Raw genomic sequence first — 17,577 nt, 5'->3', positions numbered from 1 at the left:
GTTAAAAAAATCACTACAGGGGCGCATCACAATGGTGGTAACCTTTTATTGAGCTTTTATATGGAGCAGAAAACTCAATTAAGATCCGAATTAAAAGGAGCGCACTCTTGTAAAACCGTGTTAGTATTTTGATTCTAAACACCAAGACTTGCTCCAATCTGAAGTTGCAACCGGTTGCCATACAGGGCGGACTTCGCACAAGATGTTAGCTAATTTTACAAGCTTGTCAAAAAGGAGCCTGAACAGGCAAACTCGTAAAAGTCTGATTTTACGAGAAATCATTAGCAACAGGCTGCCCGTGTGTATCAATAAGCTCTCGCCGCCTTTCCTTTTTTTTAATATAAAAAAGAAGTTTTGAACTCTTTCTTCTTGCCTGAACTCGACCAACCACGTGTAAGAGAAGTGACTGCTTCTAGTTTGGACAATCATATCTCGCTTGAAACACAAACATCCACCAAAAAAACATCAGCCCCCCCCCCCCTACAAAAGAGCGACTCTCTAGCTGCCGATGCGACTTGAAAGGTTTTCAAACATTTCTTGAGCCTGACAATCAACTCAAGTGTGTTGAGTGATATTTGTGGGGGGGGGGGGGGATGCGCATGTGAACGGGCAGTACAATTCATTAAACCGGTGGCTTCAGACTCTTTTAAAGAACTTCGATATTGTGGCTCGTTCTCTTTCAGTTGTTAATACAACGCACCGTTTGGGAAGAGGGTGGGCTGACAGTGCAAGGCTTCAGTTGCAGTCTAACTTTATGCAGAGATCCATGTGCACGTCTAAGGTGTGTGAAGGAGGAGGGGGGTCCCAGGAAGAAAAAAAAATCCAAGAGAAGTAACGTATTTTTAATTTGTCGTATATTTGTCAGCATTATGGTGACAGCAGTGGGGATCGGTTAGAGGTCCCGAGTGAATTTGCTGGACGTGATCGAGAAGAGCTCTCATCAATTGATCAATTCTCTGCATCAATACAAATCTGTGCAGATTCTCTCTCTCTCTCTTCCTCCCCCTCCCCTCCCCATGACTTGAATTAATCAGTTCAGGTTCTGCGATGTAAATGAATCTTTCCGTTAGGGACAATGTAACGCGACAGGAGATCGCACCAACACTCTTGAAAGAGGGAAAGGGAGAAAAAAACTTCTCCTGCTTTTTAAACAAAATTCCTCCTGATTTCAAACTCGGGTCAGACACCTAAATACACTTTAAAAACCACCAGCACAACATCTTTCCAGCTAGCAACGGATTCATCCAATTGATGTTTGGCATTAGTTTAAAGCGTGGATGCAAAGGAGCCTCAATGTTTACAAATAACCAGTGCGATGCTCCACACCAATTAAAAAAAGTCACCTCAGCAACTCCTTGAAGTTGGGATCAATTCAGGATTATATTTCAAAAAGAAAAAATCCACCACCACCCCAACTGCAAAAAAAAAAGTACTGAATGGTTTATTGAGACGGGAAAAAAAACAGCCCCGAGGAAGAGGAGTCAGCGTGGCCAGCGAGCCCATGCTGTGTCGGGAGGATGGATTCAGTCCCCATCTCACCGAGTGAGTGGGAGAAGGAGGAGAGTCAAATAAATAAATACACGTGGGGCTGGGGGGGGGAGGGAGGAAAAGATACCACACAGAAACAAAATGTAACAATTTGTCGCTAGCCAAACAATGTTTCGGCAGCACAACTTTTTTTTGCAACAAAACGTAAAAAAAGGAAAAGGTGAGCGCGGCGGCCGACAAGACACAGAAAGGAAAGGCCGAGTGTGCGGACACTGCCGGCCATTGAGTGGCTGCAGGGAGGAGTGACCCCCTCAGAATAGCCCGCCAACACATTGCAATAAAAACCACTTCTTATTCCCACCACTCCTCAACTCCCCGGGAACCGACCCCCCTAACAATCGGTCTGTGGGATGTGTTGGGAGCAGCAGAGCCCAGGGGCAGTGTCCAGGGTACAATGGGCTGGAGAGCGAGAGGCCGGAGACAGGGGGGGGGGGGGGGGGAGGGAAGGACATTGCTCCTCTTCATCATCCCCCCCAACCCAACATTTCCTTCAAAATTTAAAGAAAATTCAACATCACTCACCTGAAATGGGAAGCAGCAAGACTATCAGTGCGGTCCCGCCACAAGCTCTCCCTTTAAACATGGCCATTTACTCGGCACTTGCCTCTCTGCTCATGCTCCAGCCCCCGCACTGACCCTCCGCTCCGCTCCCTCTGGCCCGCAGCCCACCGCGCACTCCTTGCCGGCAGCGCACGCACACGCGCCGGCCGCGCTCCGCCCCGCCCAGCCGCAGCACCGGACTCGGCGGCATCATCCGCCGCAGCAGCCGCCGGCCGGCGCACGCGCCCTACTTTCTTTTGCCAAATGTTCCAGGTATTGGACAAGGGATTGATTGGAGTGCAACTGGGCAATGGTGGTGGGCAGCACTGCATGGGTTACTGAGTGAGTGAAAACATTGCACGGGGACGAATAATTCATTACTATTTATTACTGTTGTTTTATTTATTATTACTGTATTTCTATTAGTATTTTTATCATTGCTATGCCATATTTATTCCAATGTTGGGAGGACTCATAAAAATCAACATTTCATTGTGCAGTACACATGTTTGCTGCATATATGACAAATAAAAATTGAATTGAATTGAACTGGGACAGTAAGGCATTGTTGAGAGGACTTTTGCACAGAAGGAGCTGGGCTTGGAGGGCTTACTCTTCTTCATGTGGCAATTGCCAATTTAAGGCTCAGCGTGTACCCCCTTTTTAAAGGGGCACAAACAATACAGACTAAATTAACAAAAAACAAGTTAAAGGAACCTTAATGAATCAAATTACAATTTTGTTCCCGGGGGCGATGATGCCCTCCAGTCCCTCCGGTGTCTACCGGTCGCGGAAGGCCTCAAGCGTGTCGGCGGACACCGCATGCTCCATCTCCAGGGCCACCCGAGCACGAACATGGCAGTGAAAGAGAGGCAGGCAGTCAGGTCGAACGACCCCCTCGACCACCCACTGCCTGGACCTGTTTATGGCCAGTTTGGCCAGGCCCAGGAGCAGTCCCACGAGGAGCTCCTCCGACTTGCCCGCTCTCCACCGCACCGGGTGACCAAAGATCAGGAGCGTGGGACTGAAGTGCAACCAAAATCCGAGGAGCAGTCCCTTCAAGTAGTGGAAGGGTGGCATGGAGGGCCTTAGCATGGAAGGAGCTGGGCATGGAGGGCTTTAGCACAGAAGGAACAGAGGATGGGGGTTAGCATTGGGCAGTGCATGAAGTGAATAGGTCAAGAGGGTCAGCAAGAAAGCAGCTGAATGTAGGACTGAAACACAGGAGCAGCAGAGTAAAAGCAAGAGGGCATCAGGACACCAATCAGGTTAGCAGTGAGCAGGGTCTATTAAATTATGAGGAGAGATTACACAAACTAGGGTTGTATTCCCTGGAATTTAGAAGGTTAAGGGGTGATTTGATCGAAGTTTTCAAGATGTTAGGGGAAACAGATAAGGTAGACAGAGGGAAACTATTCCCGCTGGTTGGTGAGCCTAGGACTAGGTGGCATGGTCTAAAAATTAGAGCCAGGCCTTTCAGGAGTGAAATTAGGAAACACTTTTACACACAAAGGGTGGTCATCATCATCATCAATTTGTATCTTCTCGCTCTTCCCTTGGAGAACAGTGTGAAGTAGTGGGAGGATTCACAGGCTGATTAACAGTCTGACAGGCCGCAACATGAACGCTCCTTCCATGGCCGACAAAGGGTGGTAGAAGTTTGGAGCTCTCTCCGCGAACGGCAATTGATGCTCGGTCAATTGATCATTTTAAATCTGAGATTAATAAGAATTTTGTTAACCAAAGGTATTAAGGGATATGGGTATATGGAGTTAGGTCGCAGATCAGCCATGATCTCACTGAATGGCGGAGCAGGCTCGAGGGTTTGAATGGCCTCCTCCTGTTCCGATGTTCCTAAAATGGGAGCCACAAGACATGGAGTGCAGCAGACTAGACTGCTCCTCTGATGGCTCAGTGATTAATATTTGGTGTGGTGCTTAGACATATAGACCAGGAGGGTCCTAGGTTCAATTCCTCCTTCGGTGACCGGCGGGCACCGCAGGGCAGAGACTGTCTCATAAATGTCATGTAATGACATTCTAATTTAATTGGTTAGATTACTTTTTGTTGCTTTAATTTAAGCATTGGTTTAATTGAACCACTCATTCATGTATTATGTTAGTGGTGAAAAGAAATACTTGCATTTATATAGCGCCTTTCACGACCATCGGTCGTCCCAAAGCGTTTTAAAGCCAATGAAGTACTTTTGAAGTGGAGTCACTGTTGTAATGTGGGAAACGTGGCAGCCAATTTGTGCAAAGCAAGCTCCCACAAACAGCAATGTGATACAGGAAACTCTCGTTTAAACGGCACCTAAATATCCAGAATTCTCTATTAACCGGCAAAATTCTCACTCCGAAAACAACACCTCAATAACCGGAAATGTTGCCGAGTCCGAGTCTCCCGCGGTGGCCGAGTTAGTCAGTGGGGGTAGTTCTCCAAACTGCCACTACTCGGCTTCTTGGCGCTGTCGGAAGTCCAAACACCCCAATAACAGGAGTCTGACTCTCCCACGCTGCCGGTAGTCTCTTCTGATTCGCCATTTTTCTGTTTACCGCATAAGTTTTGTTTTACTGTTAAGTAATTAAAGAGTTATGGATTACCCTCAACTGGCAGTACTGTACTTAATCAAGCATCTTCCAACATCCATTTAACACAACATTCTGTAGATGAGTACCCAATTGCTGTATACTGCACATTTCTTGATTTTTTAAATTTTTGTTTGTTAAAAATAGCCTCGGTAGATAACCCCCTCCGTCATCCGGAATTTTTAATCAACCGGCACCATCCCGGTCCCGTCGGTGCCGGATACCAAAGAGTTTCCTGTAATGATCAGATAATCTGTTTTTGTTGGTTCAGGGATAAATATTGGCCAGGGCACCGGGGATAACTCCCCTGCTCTTCTTCGAAATAGTGACATAGGATCTTTTACATCCACCTGAGAGCAGACGGGACCTTGGTTTAATGTCTCATCTGAAAGACGGCACCTCCGACAGTGCAGCACTCCCTCAGCACTGCACTGGAGTTTCAGCCTAGCTTTATGTGCTCAAGTCCCTGGAGTAGGGCCCTAAAAGAGACATTTATTGTGCTGATAGTTGTTTGGTGACACTGGGGAAACTCAGTGTCCCAGGTTCGATTCCTAGACAGTGGTGATTTAGCTGTTGCCAGCCAGCAGTGGGGCACTGAAATTGGTCTCAGTCCCCTGATGTAAGGAGGGGGATATCAGGCAGTGTTCTCACTTCTTGCCACCCAGTGATTACTGTAAGGTGAGCCCAGGATTGGGCTCAGCTGTGATGCCCCTGACTGTTGAAGAGCCTGTCAACACTCCCGACTGCCCCCATCCTAATGTCCTTCAAGTCTTGCTTACTGTGGTCCGTGCATCACTGCTCCCATTACCGTCACCTTCCATATCCTGTTCTCCACCTGGATATTTGGCTGTTTGGAAAAGTAGTGCTGGAAAACGGGCAACAGACCACAAATACGGAATCAGCGGAGAAGCGGTAAGCAGAATTTGCTACATCAGGATATCAGTAGGCTGCAGCAAGCAGAGAATGGTGGCGTGGTATGAGGGTACAGAGACCCAGCACAGCACTAATATCAAACAGTAGGGCAGTAATATTAAGATTTGTGTTCATTCAAAATAAAGCGAAACCACCAATGAAAAAAAGTGAAAACAGTTACACAAATTTTATTTTGTTTTTTTGTGAGCTTTTGCGATCATCAAGATGAAGGGTGTCACTGTTGGAGAATGGTTCCATTTTGGAATACCCAGTGTCACATCAGGCACTCCCAGGTGAAGTACACCAGGCGCAGACACTCTCTGCCTCAATAGCGTGACTTAACCCCAGAAGGGCACTCCTTACTCCAGACGTGTGAATTTTTCCACTTTCTACACCAGCCATCCTTGTGGCCTCTCTGAGTGAGGGTGACAATTTGTGCCAAATTGCAGGCAACCTTGTACTGTGGCTCTGCACCCAGTAGGAAACAACTTGAGTCTGCCCAGACTTGGTTCACATAGAAAGCTTCATCCCATCAATCAAGGCTAGATTCAAACCCAGACCTCAGAGGTGAACGGGCTGTATTCCAACTGATTGTGACACACTTTTAGAAACATAGAAACATAGAATATAGGAGCAAGAGTAGGCCATTCGGCCCCTCGAGCCTGCTCCACCATTTAATGAGATCATGGCTGATCATCCAAATTCAGTACCCTGTCCCTGCTTTCTCCCCATATCCCTTGATCCCTTTAGCCTTAAGAAATATATCTAACTCCTTCTTGAATATATTTAATGAATTGGCCTCCACTGCCTTCTGTGGTAGAGAATTCCACAGGTTCACCACTCTCTGGGTGAAGAAATTCCTCCTCATCTCTGTCCTAAATGGCTTACCCCTTATCCTTAGACTGTGACCCCTGGTTCTGGACTCCCCCACCATCGGGAACATCCTTCCTGCATCTAGTCTGTCTAGTCCTGTTAGAATTTTATAAGTTTCAATGAGATCCCCTCTCATTCTTCTAAACTCTAGCGAATACAAGCCCAATCAACCCAATCTCTCTTCATACGTCATTCCTACCATCCCAGGTATCAGTCTAGATGGATTTAAAATAAAAACATCTACAGAAAATGATGTAATTTGTCTACCAGGAACATACTGGTAGCTTAAAAATAGCATTGAGCCGTGAAAACTGTAAAGGACCTAGATTCAATCCCCAGTCTGTGCATAGTAAACTAATAAGGTGGAGTGGCATACGACATTTCAGATGGATTCAACATCCCTGGGCTAGGTGGGTGGGGGAAGTCTACCAGAGTTTCTACTTCTGTTTGCTATCCAATGACCCATGCTGGAGTTACGTTTCTGAGGACAGGATTAGGCTCGGTGATGCTCCCAGTGATCAAATAGCCCACCAACACTCACATAGAAAGTGGCTACTTGATAAGATACTTGGTGAGGTGCCAGTTCCTGTAGCATAGTAGCATAGTAGCCTAGCATGACTCACCAAGTTCAGGAAAGGAAGGTTCATTTACAGGTCCATGGGGAAAGAGCAGGGGCTGGGATCAATTGGATAGCTCTACCAAAGACAGGCACAATGGGCCTAATGTCCTTCTGTGCTGTATCATTCTATGATAAGAAGAGATTTTTTTAAAGATAAATCAGTTTTGTTGCAGAATACTTAAGCAATAATTCAACAATTAAAGCTCAATTGCTCAAACCACTTCCATTTTTAGGCAATCTATTATCAAGGTCTTGATTTATAAAATTATTATTCCACTTCAACTACAATTCACACACAACTGAGTTCATTTCAACTATTTTAAAATGGCATTCACAAAGTTAAATGAACGATACTCTGTTTCTCTCTCCACAGATGCTGCCTGGCCTGCTGAGTATTTCCAGCATTTTCTGTTGTTATTTCAGATTTCCAGCATCCACAGTATTTTGCTATTGTGATACTGTAGAATGTTTCTCTTTGTGGAATAATATAGAATAAACAACAAAACAATTTTGTTTCTCTTCAGTAAATGTTCTGTCCAGTGTCACACTGAGCCATTCCAATCAATAGAGTTCCAGGTCCCTAGTCTATGTGGAGTTAACTGCCCAGCCAGAATGGTAATGGGCATGCTACAATTGGCATTGGTAGCCCTGGGGCAGGATTCTTACTCTTGATTGTTATGCAATGATGCCTGCTAGAAAGTGCACACATGTGGATATCAGGTGGGGACAGCATCAGACTTGTTTGTGATGCCTTCTGCAGTCAAATAGCCTACTGACCTTCACCATCTTGGCCAGTGGTTCCCAAACTCGGAGAGTGTCTCCTGGGGGAGAGCGATGAAGTTAATCAGGGAGGATGCCAGGGCTGGCTTAAATTTCCAAGTATATCGGACTTATTTTGCATGATGACATTTCTGTGGTCCAGCGCTACCAGGACATAATAGCAATGGAAGCTATTTCCTCTCCATTTTTCACACAAAATAATAGACATCTGGAACTCTCCCCTCCAAAATGCTGTGGGTGCTAGGGCAATTGAAGCTTTCAAGTCTGAAATGCATAGACTTTTGTTAGGTGAGGATATCGCGGGAAATGAATCAAAGGCAAGTAAATGGAGTTGAAGTGCAGATCAGCCATGATCTAATGGAATGGGGGAGCAGACTCGCAGGGGCTGAATGGCCTCCCCTGTTCCAAATGTTCCTATGTAGGTCATGGAATTGATGTGAAGAGCCCATATGACCACATGTTATCAACAATGCCCTCGACACTTGGGAACTGTTGAGCTGGTGCACTTTTTATCCACAGGGAAGGTATTGAAGGTGTCACCCCATACAGACATGGCACCTGTCCCTTGCTTGATGCATGGATGGACAGCAGATTGACAGTTTTGGAAATGGAAGGATCCAGTTGCGTAAAACCTTATTGCAGCAGTGACCTTCCCAGCTATAGGAAGAGCTGTCCCTGTTGCCAAAGCCATCAGCAGGTTTTGAGGAGAAGATGGCATATCACCATGACAGCATGTCCCTACATTACAACAGTGACTACACGTCAAAAGCACTTCATTGGCGGTAAAGCGCTTTGGCGCGTCCTGAGGTCATGAAAGGCGCTATAGAAATGCAAGTATTTTCTTTTTTACTCCCAAAGGAATTTTCATTCTGAAGCCTTTGGTGCAAGTAAATTGCAGCTGCAAATAAGAGTACTGCAGGAAAAGGAATTGGACTAAAAGTCTTGCAATGCATAAATTCTGCCCTCTCAGCAATAATAATTAATATAGTAAGGACGATTCAGACCAAACTAAGATTTTAGTGAAAAAGTCAAACGTTCCAATCAACATTCAGAACTATAATACAGCTTACATTCTACAGAGCAAACTAGCCAGTCATACGCTCATTTTATATGGGTGAGGGGCCGGCGAGCCTGGTGTGGGAATATAATTTCCGTGGGTCCAGTGAGGTTTGTGCTGCTCAGCAGCGCAGCCTCGCAGAAGCTGGCCATTTCTTGCGCCACAGAATGCAGCGTGCAGCGCATTGGGTGTTCACGCTGCCACACCCAATACTGGAACCCATCCTGACCACTAGCAAGACTCCGAGCTGCCAGTGGAGTTTCATCCATCAATTAGAGAGCCTGCACTGGGTCAAATGCCCTGTGGAAGAATGCATTCTGCTTGAGTTGGAGGAAATTCTGTCCATTCAACGAACAAGGTTCAGGTTACAGCACTGCAAAAATCAGCCTGATTTGTCCTTTCACAAATGCCTGTACAAGCTCGACCCTCCAGCAGGGAGGTAGATTGAAACTTTCTTACCAGTTGAACTCTAACTCTGTTTCAAACCCTCAACTCCTTAGGCGTTTATACAAACATGTAGAGTCTCCTAGACAAACTCCACAAAATCTCGTCCATATATATCCAATTAACAGTAGGAGAGTGGATGTCACAGATACAATGATAACTGTCCACATTTTCTTGTAGGAGATAAGAACAATTTACACATTTGTGTTGAACATACAAAACACTGCAGTGAAAAACACCAGTTATTTTCCATCTCAGGAAAAATGTTGTGAATCAAATCAAGAAAACAAACTAATTTGATATTTACAATCTAATCTTTAAGTAGATCAAACAAGCAACTCAGATTTTACCAGATGGATTTTATCAGCTTGTGAAGTCAAACTCATTTCTTCTGACCTTCCTGAGAAAAAATATGTTTGATACAATTCTCAATTTTACAGCACTTACCTGTAATTAATTTGTGCCAGTTCTCTCTCACTAGTCGTGTCATTGCTTTAAGCACAAAGTAAAGTAGACAGACTATCATGGAAGGTAAACGCAAAATGCTGGAAATACACAGTGGACTAGTCAACATCTGTGGAGAGAACAATTAAATGAATGCTTCAGACGCACAGCTCTTCATCAGCCCTTATCTGTTTTCTCCACAGATGCTGATTGACTTGCTGTGTGTTTTCTGCTTTTGTTTTGGATTTCCAACATTTCCAGTTTTTGTTTGTCATCAGCTTATGATAGAACCTGGTTATTCCCCACCCACCAGTTTCTGGCACAGCTACTTGTAGTCTTTCAATTTCAATAAGGGCACTGCAGGAGAGCCATGTTTGTTGATAGAAGCTGAAGGTATTTATTGTTCACAAAAACCAATTGTAGTGCGATCTGCTTTTTCCTTTCTCCCCAGGTTCTTCTCCTTTTCTCCCCCTTCTCCTAAAAACAGTGACACATACTGAGGTACAATTTAAAGGGCGTGGCCAGTCCACTGACACCTTGTCCAAATGACCATTCTTCACCTGTGACCTCAGATAATAAGTATCAGCAACCTACCTGACCATAGGAGGTATTACAGGTGAAGCTGATGCTGTCTTCACCCAGTTTATTAGAAATGCTCACTTTCCAGGATGAGTCACCGGATAACAAACAGGAAAACCCTGGCTGACTTTTCTCCTTGTCCGTTATGAGGCCAGAATATGAGACTCCTCCTCTACTGCCTAAGTAAAGATCAGCTAACTCAACACAGACAAAGAATAAACATGAGATCTTCCTGAATATGATCTATTTTCTATTTTATCGTTGCACCCTTTAAATTTTTGTACCACTTTTGCAAGTTTTTTCTTAACGCAACATACAATCTTTTCATGAAACTCAACATACAGTGAGCCATTTCATAAGGAGACAAATATTCCATTTCGGTAATATATACCTGGACTTAAATTTTCTCAACCATTTACTATCTTATATTTCCTCTCAGTTCCTTCCTTTCAAGGAGGAATAGCCTATTTCTCCAGTCTTTCCTTGTAACACATACCTCGAGTGCCAGGCACTAGTCTTGTGGCTCCTCTCTGGCAACTCCAGGCATCCTACTGTCTCAGTGACCAGAACTGGAACCAATACTCAAGATGTGGTCTCACCAGTGCACTGTTCATTTTAAGCATGACTTCTTCAAATTTGTAGCTATTTTAGCTATGAGGAAAGATTGGATGGGCTGGGTTTGTTTTCTTTGGTACAGAGGAGGCTGAGGGGGAGACTTAATTGAGGTGTATAAAATTACAGGGGGCCCCAGATAGAGTGGAGAGGAAGGACCTATTTCCCTTAGCAGCGAGGTCAATAACCGGGGGGGCACAGATTTAAAAGTAATTGGTAGAAGGATTAGAGGGGAGTTGAGGAGAACTTCTGTCACCCAGAGGGTGGTGGGGAGTCTGGAACTCACTGCCTAAAAGGGTGGTAGAGGCAGAAACCCTCATCGATTTTAAAAAGTACTTGGATAAGCACTTGAAGTGCCGTAACCTACAAGACTATGGACCAAGAGCTGGAAAGTGGGATTAAGCTGGATAACTCTTTCTTGGCCGGCACAGACACGATGGGCCGAATGGCCTCCTTCTGTGCTGTAAATTCCTATGATTCTATGACTGTGTTCTAACGTCTTGACTGCATGGTACAGTATTCTATTTGCTTTGTTGATTGGTACTCTGCAAAGATTGGACATACTAAGCACTGAATCTTTTAATACTTCTGTTCAAAATTACACTAAAATAAAACTAAATTAATTACAGTTGTCCCTGGATGTATCAATCATAGTAATGATTCCAAGAGTTAATTTTCCCTTCAAGTACAATTTTTGTATAGAAGACCATCAATAGTGTTATTCTGTTGGTCTGAAGGGCACCACTTCAATAATGCTTCCTTACATATCTTACTAAAGAAAAATCTTAAAGTGCTCATTACCACCAGGAATATTGAAACCATAAGACAAAAAGATTTGTACACAAACAGGAATTTGTAGTCAATACTGGTGGTAGAAATGCCAGTGATGCCACTTTTGGAATCGTCTATAGAACAAATCTTTTGGTTTGAAAGGTACAATCATTTTATAGTTTTCCTGTGAGGATCATAGATTTTGAAACTTACCAAAATCAACGTCATTGTTAACATGATTGTGGACTGACATATCTGTCACCATCTCTGACACCAAACCAGATTGTTGATTGTGTTCAGGAATTCCTGACTTGCATGCCAGAAATTCCGAATGACGCCACCTCTTTATGCAAACCAAATTCTCAATTTTTTGGACCAACTGTGTCAAGAATCAAAAGGTAGAATTTTCCAGCGGTAGTCTCGGCATACCCCCCCCTCAATTGTCAACTTATTCTTCCACCTGGTGCGCCTGCTTTCCATTGGCTGCCTAGACAGACCGTAGTGGCGTATCATCCGTGAGGCTGGATTTATGAAAAGTAGGGCAGCCGGGGGAAAAGAAGCGTATTCCCAGTCTGTCTTTTGAAAAAACAAATCCCGTGATGAGCACAAAACAAAGGGATAGATTTCCAAGTTGCCGCCCGGGTGTGAAGTTGGTATTGCAAATCGGCCAATGGCTGCTTAGCTCTCGCCACTCCTGCCCTGCCCAAAGAGGCGTGGTTAACAGAAGACAGAATAATGCTGTAATCCCAGGTGTGCCGGTGCAGCCTTTGGTCGACTGAGGAAGAGAGTGTTTGACCTGATTTATTCAGACACCTGGGAATCCCTGGCCCAAGACCGCACAAAGTGGAGGAGAAGCATCCGGGAAGGCGCCAAACACCTCGCGTCTCTTCGCCGGGAGCAAGCGGAAGCCAAGCGCAAACAGCGGAAGGAGCGCATGTCAACCCAAGCACCCCACCCACCCGCCCCTTCAACCGCCGTCTGCCCCACCTGTGACAGAGACAGTAGGTCCCGCATTGGACTCATCAGTCACCTGAGAACTCATTTTTAACGTGGAAGCAAGTCATCCTCGGTTCCGAGGGACTGCCTAAGAAGAAGAAGAAGAGAAGAAGTAATCCCAGGTCACTCATTCACAGTTTTCACAAAAGATGAACAAAAGTTGTGGAATGTAAAGTTCCATATCATGATCAAGGAACTGGCTTTACATCCTTTCAAAGGCACATTGCTTTTACTACCATTTGGAACTCAAATCTGATTTATTCAGTCACTATAAATCAGTGGCCCTGATTTTACATCGCACGTTACATGGCTTAATACCACTATCATCATAAAACAGTGTATCCTTCCAATTCCCAGGAGCAGCGCCACAAAATACAAGTTCCATTTACATAGCTCCTTTAACATAGTAAGGCGCTTACAGCAGCATAATCAGACAACATTTATATAAATATATACACACTCAGTGAACTTTTGTGCACATGAAGATAAGGGATAGTACTGAAGACTGAAACATTTTCTACCTTTGGCTCCCATTGTCATTATCAGGTACCCCCAAATCAGCTTCAGCAGAGCCTGATGCAAACTAAAGCTCCCTCTACGATCGTAAAATACTGCGGATGCTGGAAATCCGAAATAACAAAAGCTCCCTCTACTCTGCTTCAACAACAAGCCTCATTCCAAAATTCACAGAAGCGTCCTTTGGCATGAATTGTTGTTATTCCCACACCAGCAATCCGTATGACCTTTTTGAGTGAGATTACCAATTTGGTGCTGATTTAAACTTGTTTAATGTAAGACCCAAACAGTTGGCAGAGAGAGGAGACTTTCATAATATCAGCCTGGGCTGGATTTGAACCCGGGTCGCAGAGGTGAAAGGTCAGTCTGTTAATCCACCGGATCACCCTTTTGTTAATGAAATTCTACTTTTAAAATCAAGCCAGCATTTTGCTGTTTGATCAGTTGTCTATTTTGGCACAAACCCTGGTGGCATTGAAGATAACAACAGTTAAAGAATTGCCAGGGCAAAATTAAACTCTTTAAACCAAGCTCTTGTTACTGGACGAGTAAAGTAGTGGTCCTGGTGACCAGAACTAATTTCCTCATCAGTAAGCCCTCACGCCCGCCCACAGGAAAATGCCACTGCAAATGTTTCCACAGACCAGGTTATAATCACTCTGCCTGCCACACCACTTAATCAACCAAGCATAGCTGCTTCAAAGTTGACTAGGCAATTAAAGTGGAAACATAGGAAACCACTAGGCACAAGTTTCAGGATTCTTAATTAACATTTGATAACAACGAACAATGAAAACATACAGCAGCTGGACGACAACCTACAAGATTTAAAAGAGAACCCAACCAAGCTTTAAAACCTGACGTATCCCCTTAAGTAACCATGTGCACTGCTGTATCCTGGCTCCTTCAAAAGGCAGGTGGTTGAAGGGGAATAAATGTTGTTCTACCTTGGATAAGTTCTGGCAACCCTACCACTTGAGAATGGTACATTTATTGTCTGCACTCAAGTGGAGTAGACTGTGGTTTACTACTGAATTAAAACAGAACGAGAGAGAGAGAAAGTCAATGGAGACAGCTGTCCGCAGCAGTGATGCAGTATTAGGTGAACTGAAATCTTAACATTTGAATATATTCAATTACCCATCTCAAGTAATATCTTATTTTATGGAAACATTTTTGAGTAAGTTCCCTGAGAAAGAGTATGTTAAATATCCCATAATATTTTTGTCGGCAGTTGGCCATTTAAAAAATTCAAATTTCTTTTAAAAAAACCTAAATGTTTTCTTCAACTTAAGTTCCAAACCAGTTATGCCATGTTTGTATAATTTGACTTATTTGCTTTTACGGTTATGCCCAGGTGATATACAATATCAACATTTTAAATAAACTGAGGTGACCTTATTTCTTCACACAAATCTAAACAAAATGTCAATCAGCTAAATCGTGGAGCGATCTTGCTAGAATGATATATACTGTGGTGTAATTTGTTTAACGCTGGGCTGAAAAGTAAAGGTTAATTATTTCACATAATTTGACCATGATAGTTTTCAATTAGCATCACACCTTCAGTTTTGCATATCCTAAAGAAGGATGAGATAAGCTTGGATCAAAAGTGATTTTAGTGTTAAGACATGATTGAGTAGCTTGATCGTCTTCAGAAGGTGCAGTGTTATCAGTGCTGACATAAAAAGCTGCAATTGGACAAGGGGCCCCAGCAAAGATTTAACAGGAGTAATTAAAATGCTTTGTCCACTAGTACTAGATTTAGCCATTTTAGCATTATTTACAATTGAAGGGATTGTGGAACTGATACTTTGCAATATAAATTCACACTATAAACTATACCCAGCGGAGGTTAGCATTGGATTATGAAGATTTCTCCTGTGATATGCATGGGGTTGGAGTGATAATTCTACTTCTCGAAAGAAAGACTTGCATTTATATAGCACCTTTCACGACCACCAGACGTCTCAAAGCGCTTTACAGCCAATGAAGTATTTTTTAAAGTGTAGTCACTGTTGTAATGTAGGAAACGCGGCACCCAATTTGCGCACAGCAAGCTCCCACACACAGCAATGTGATAATGACCAGATAATCTGTTTTAGTGATGCTGATTGAGGGATAAATATTGGCCCAGGACACCGGGGATAACTCCCCTCGAAATAGTGCCATGGGATCTTTTACGTCCACCTGAGAGAGCAGACGGGGCCTCGGTATAACAGTGTCAGCTGTGGCTCAGTTGGTAGCCCTCTTGCCTCTGAGTCAGAAGGTTGTGGGTTCAAGTCCCACTCCAGAGTCTCGAGCACAAAAATCTAGGCTGACATTCCTAGTGCAGTGCTGAGGGATTGCCGTATTGACGGAGGTGCCGTCTTTCGGATGAGACGTTAAACCGAGGCACCGTCTGATCTCTCAGGTGGATGTAAAAGATCCCACGACACTATTTCGAAGAAGAGCAGGGGAGTTCTCCCCAGTATCCTAGCCAATATCTATCCCTCAATCAACATCACAAAAACAGATTATCTGGTCATTATCACATTGCTGTTTGTGGGAGCTTGCGAGGTGCAAATTGGCTGCTGTGTTTCCTACATTACAACAGTGACTACACTTCAAAAAGTACTTCTGGAACTGATACTTTGCAATATAAATTCACACTATAAACTATACCTAGCGGAGGGTAGCATTGGATTATGAAGGCGCTATATAAATGCAAGTCTGTCTTTCTCATCTCATCCGAAAGACGGCACCTCCAACAGTGCAGCACTCCCTCAGCTTAGATTTTTGTGCTCAAGTCTCTGGAGTGGGACTTGAACCTACAACCTTCTGACTCAGAGGCAAGGGTGCTGCCAACTGAGCCACAGCTGACAGGAGCTGGTTAGGGCTTGAGAGGTTATACACGACATTTGTCTTTAGCATTCAATGCGTTTTTCTAATTCCCTCTTTCCAGTTAGCTTTCTGCATCCATACCATTCTCCTTGGACTCCTACATTAAAAATCGCAAATTCCCCCTCACTTCCGACTGACACAGAATCGCCACATTTTTAGTGTGCCGGATGAGATAGTTCATGTTGCTACTCTAACTACAGAGAGTAACAAACACAGCACTTACTGGGGAGGATCAGTTCAAAATGACAAATTCTCATGAACTCATGGGGCTGTACATCACAAATTAACCCCATATGAATGAAGTACAAGCCCCATGTGATCATATTAACCACTTTTTATTAGCTTCTTGGCTACAACAGTGAGTCTAAGAACTCCCAAAAGACTAATTAGCTAATAATACTATGTCCCCAAAATGCAGTCATTCTCACTGATAATTTAGCCCACAGTGGCTTGAAAACCTGATTACAGATTTGAAATGTAAAGGTTGAGACTGACCTGTGAGTTTTTCCCTCTCTCCCTCCTTCCACCCCCCAGAGAGAGAACTCTGCTATTTTGAAATGTTCAGTCTAGCAGCTCGAGGTGAGAGCGAGTAAATACACTCACTATGGGGTATCAAACTTAAATAAAAGCTCAGACTGGAATTCAAGACTGTGCCTTCTGAATGGGAATCAAGGAATAAATATTGTACAACTACCAGGCTATCCATTTGAAATAGTTATGGCAGACGCTACTTAAGGTCAAATCAGGGTAAAATAAATCTTTTCTATATACAAAACCATTCGATTTGTTTTCTGAAGTAGTGCAATAGTACATATTATTGTTGTCTGACTGGGCAATTGAATTGGATAGAGATTGCTGCCTTAATTGCCCTATAGGCGATGTTTCTGATTTCACAAGGAGGGATATGTTTGGGGGGGGAGTGTGTGAAGGGCATGAAGAAGAAGGAGAATTAGATGAATAGTCTCCTACTAAGCAACCCTAGAACATAAGAACGTAAGAAATAGGGGCAGGAGCAGGCCATTCGGCCCTTTGAGCCTGCTCCGCCATTCAATGAGATCATGGCTGATCTTCTGCCTCAACTCCATTCACCGGCCCGATCACCATATCCCTTGAAGCCCTTACTAGTCAGAAATCTATCGACTTCTGTTTTGAATATACCCAATGACTGAGCCTCCACAGCCCTCTGGGGCTTTGATCTTCCCAATTTTTAGTGGGAATAAATTGTGGCTCATTCAAAATTGATGTCTGGCAGCACAAAAGCAGCGGAGGGACCGAGAATGGTGGTGGCGAGTTAGAGCTGGGTATGATGGTGAGACAGCGGGTGGAAATAGAGAATTCCAAAGATTCACCACCCTCTGTGTGAAGAAATGTCTTCTCATCTCAGTCCTGAATGGCCGATCCTTTATCCTGAGGCT

The 17,577-nt window shown here is 43.9% G+C and overlaps 1 protein-coding gene across 1 annotated transcript in view; it reads right to left on the bottom strand.

Moving 5' to 3' along the window:
* The window catches only part of prtga (protogenin homolog a (Gallus gallus)), a 129,720-nt gene extending 127,334 nt beyond the window's left edge, over window positions 1–2,386 (bottom strand). Inside the window, exon 1 of the mRNA XM_085968964.1 lies at window positions 2,071–2,386. Within this exon, the coding sequence (XP_085825090.1) occupies window positions 2,071–2,137 (67 nt within the window). The 5' untranslated portion in view covers window positions 2,138–2,386. The remainder of the gene's footprint in view (window positions 1–2,070) is intronic.
* Between the last annotated feature and the right edge of the window lie 15,191 nt (window positions 2,387–17,577).

This window comes from Somniosus microcephalus, chromosome 27 (genome assembly GCF_052327205.1).
Source record: "Somniosus microcephalus isolate GS21.2 chromosome 27, FLI_Smic_1.0, whole genome shotgun sequence".
In the NCBI taxonomy this organism is placed as follows: domain Eukaryota; kingdom Metazoa; phylum Chordata; class Chondrichthyes; order Squaliformes; family Somniosidae; genus Somniosus; species Somniosus microcephalus.
This window is presented reverse-complemented; position numbering and strand designations above follow the sequence as displayed.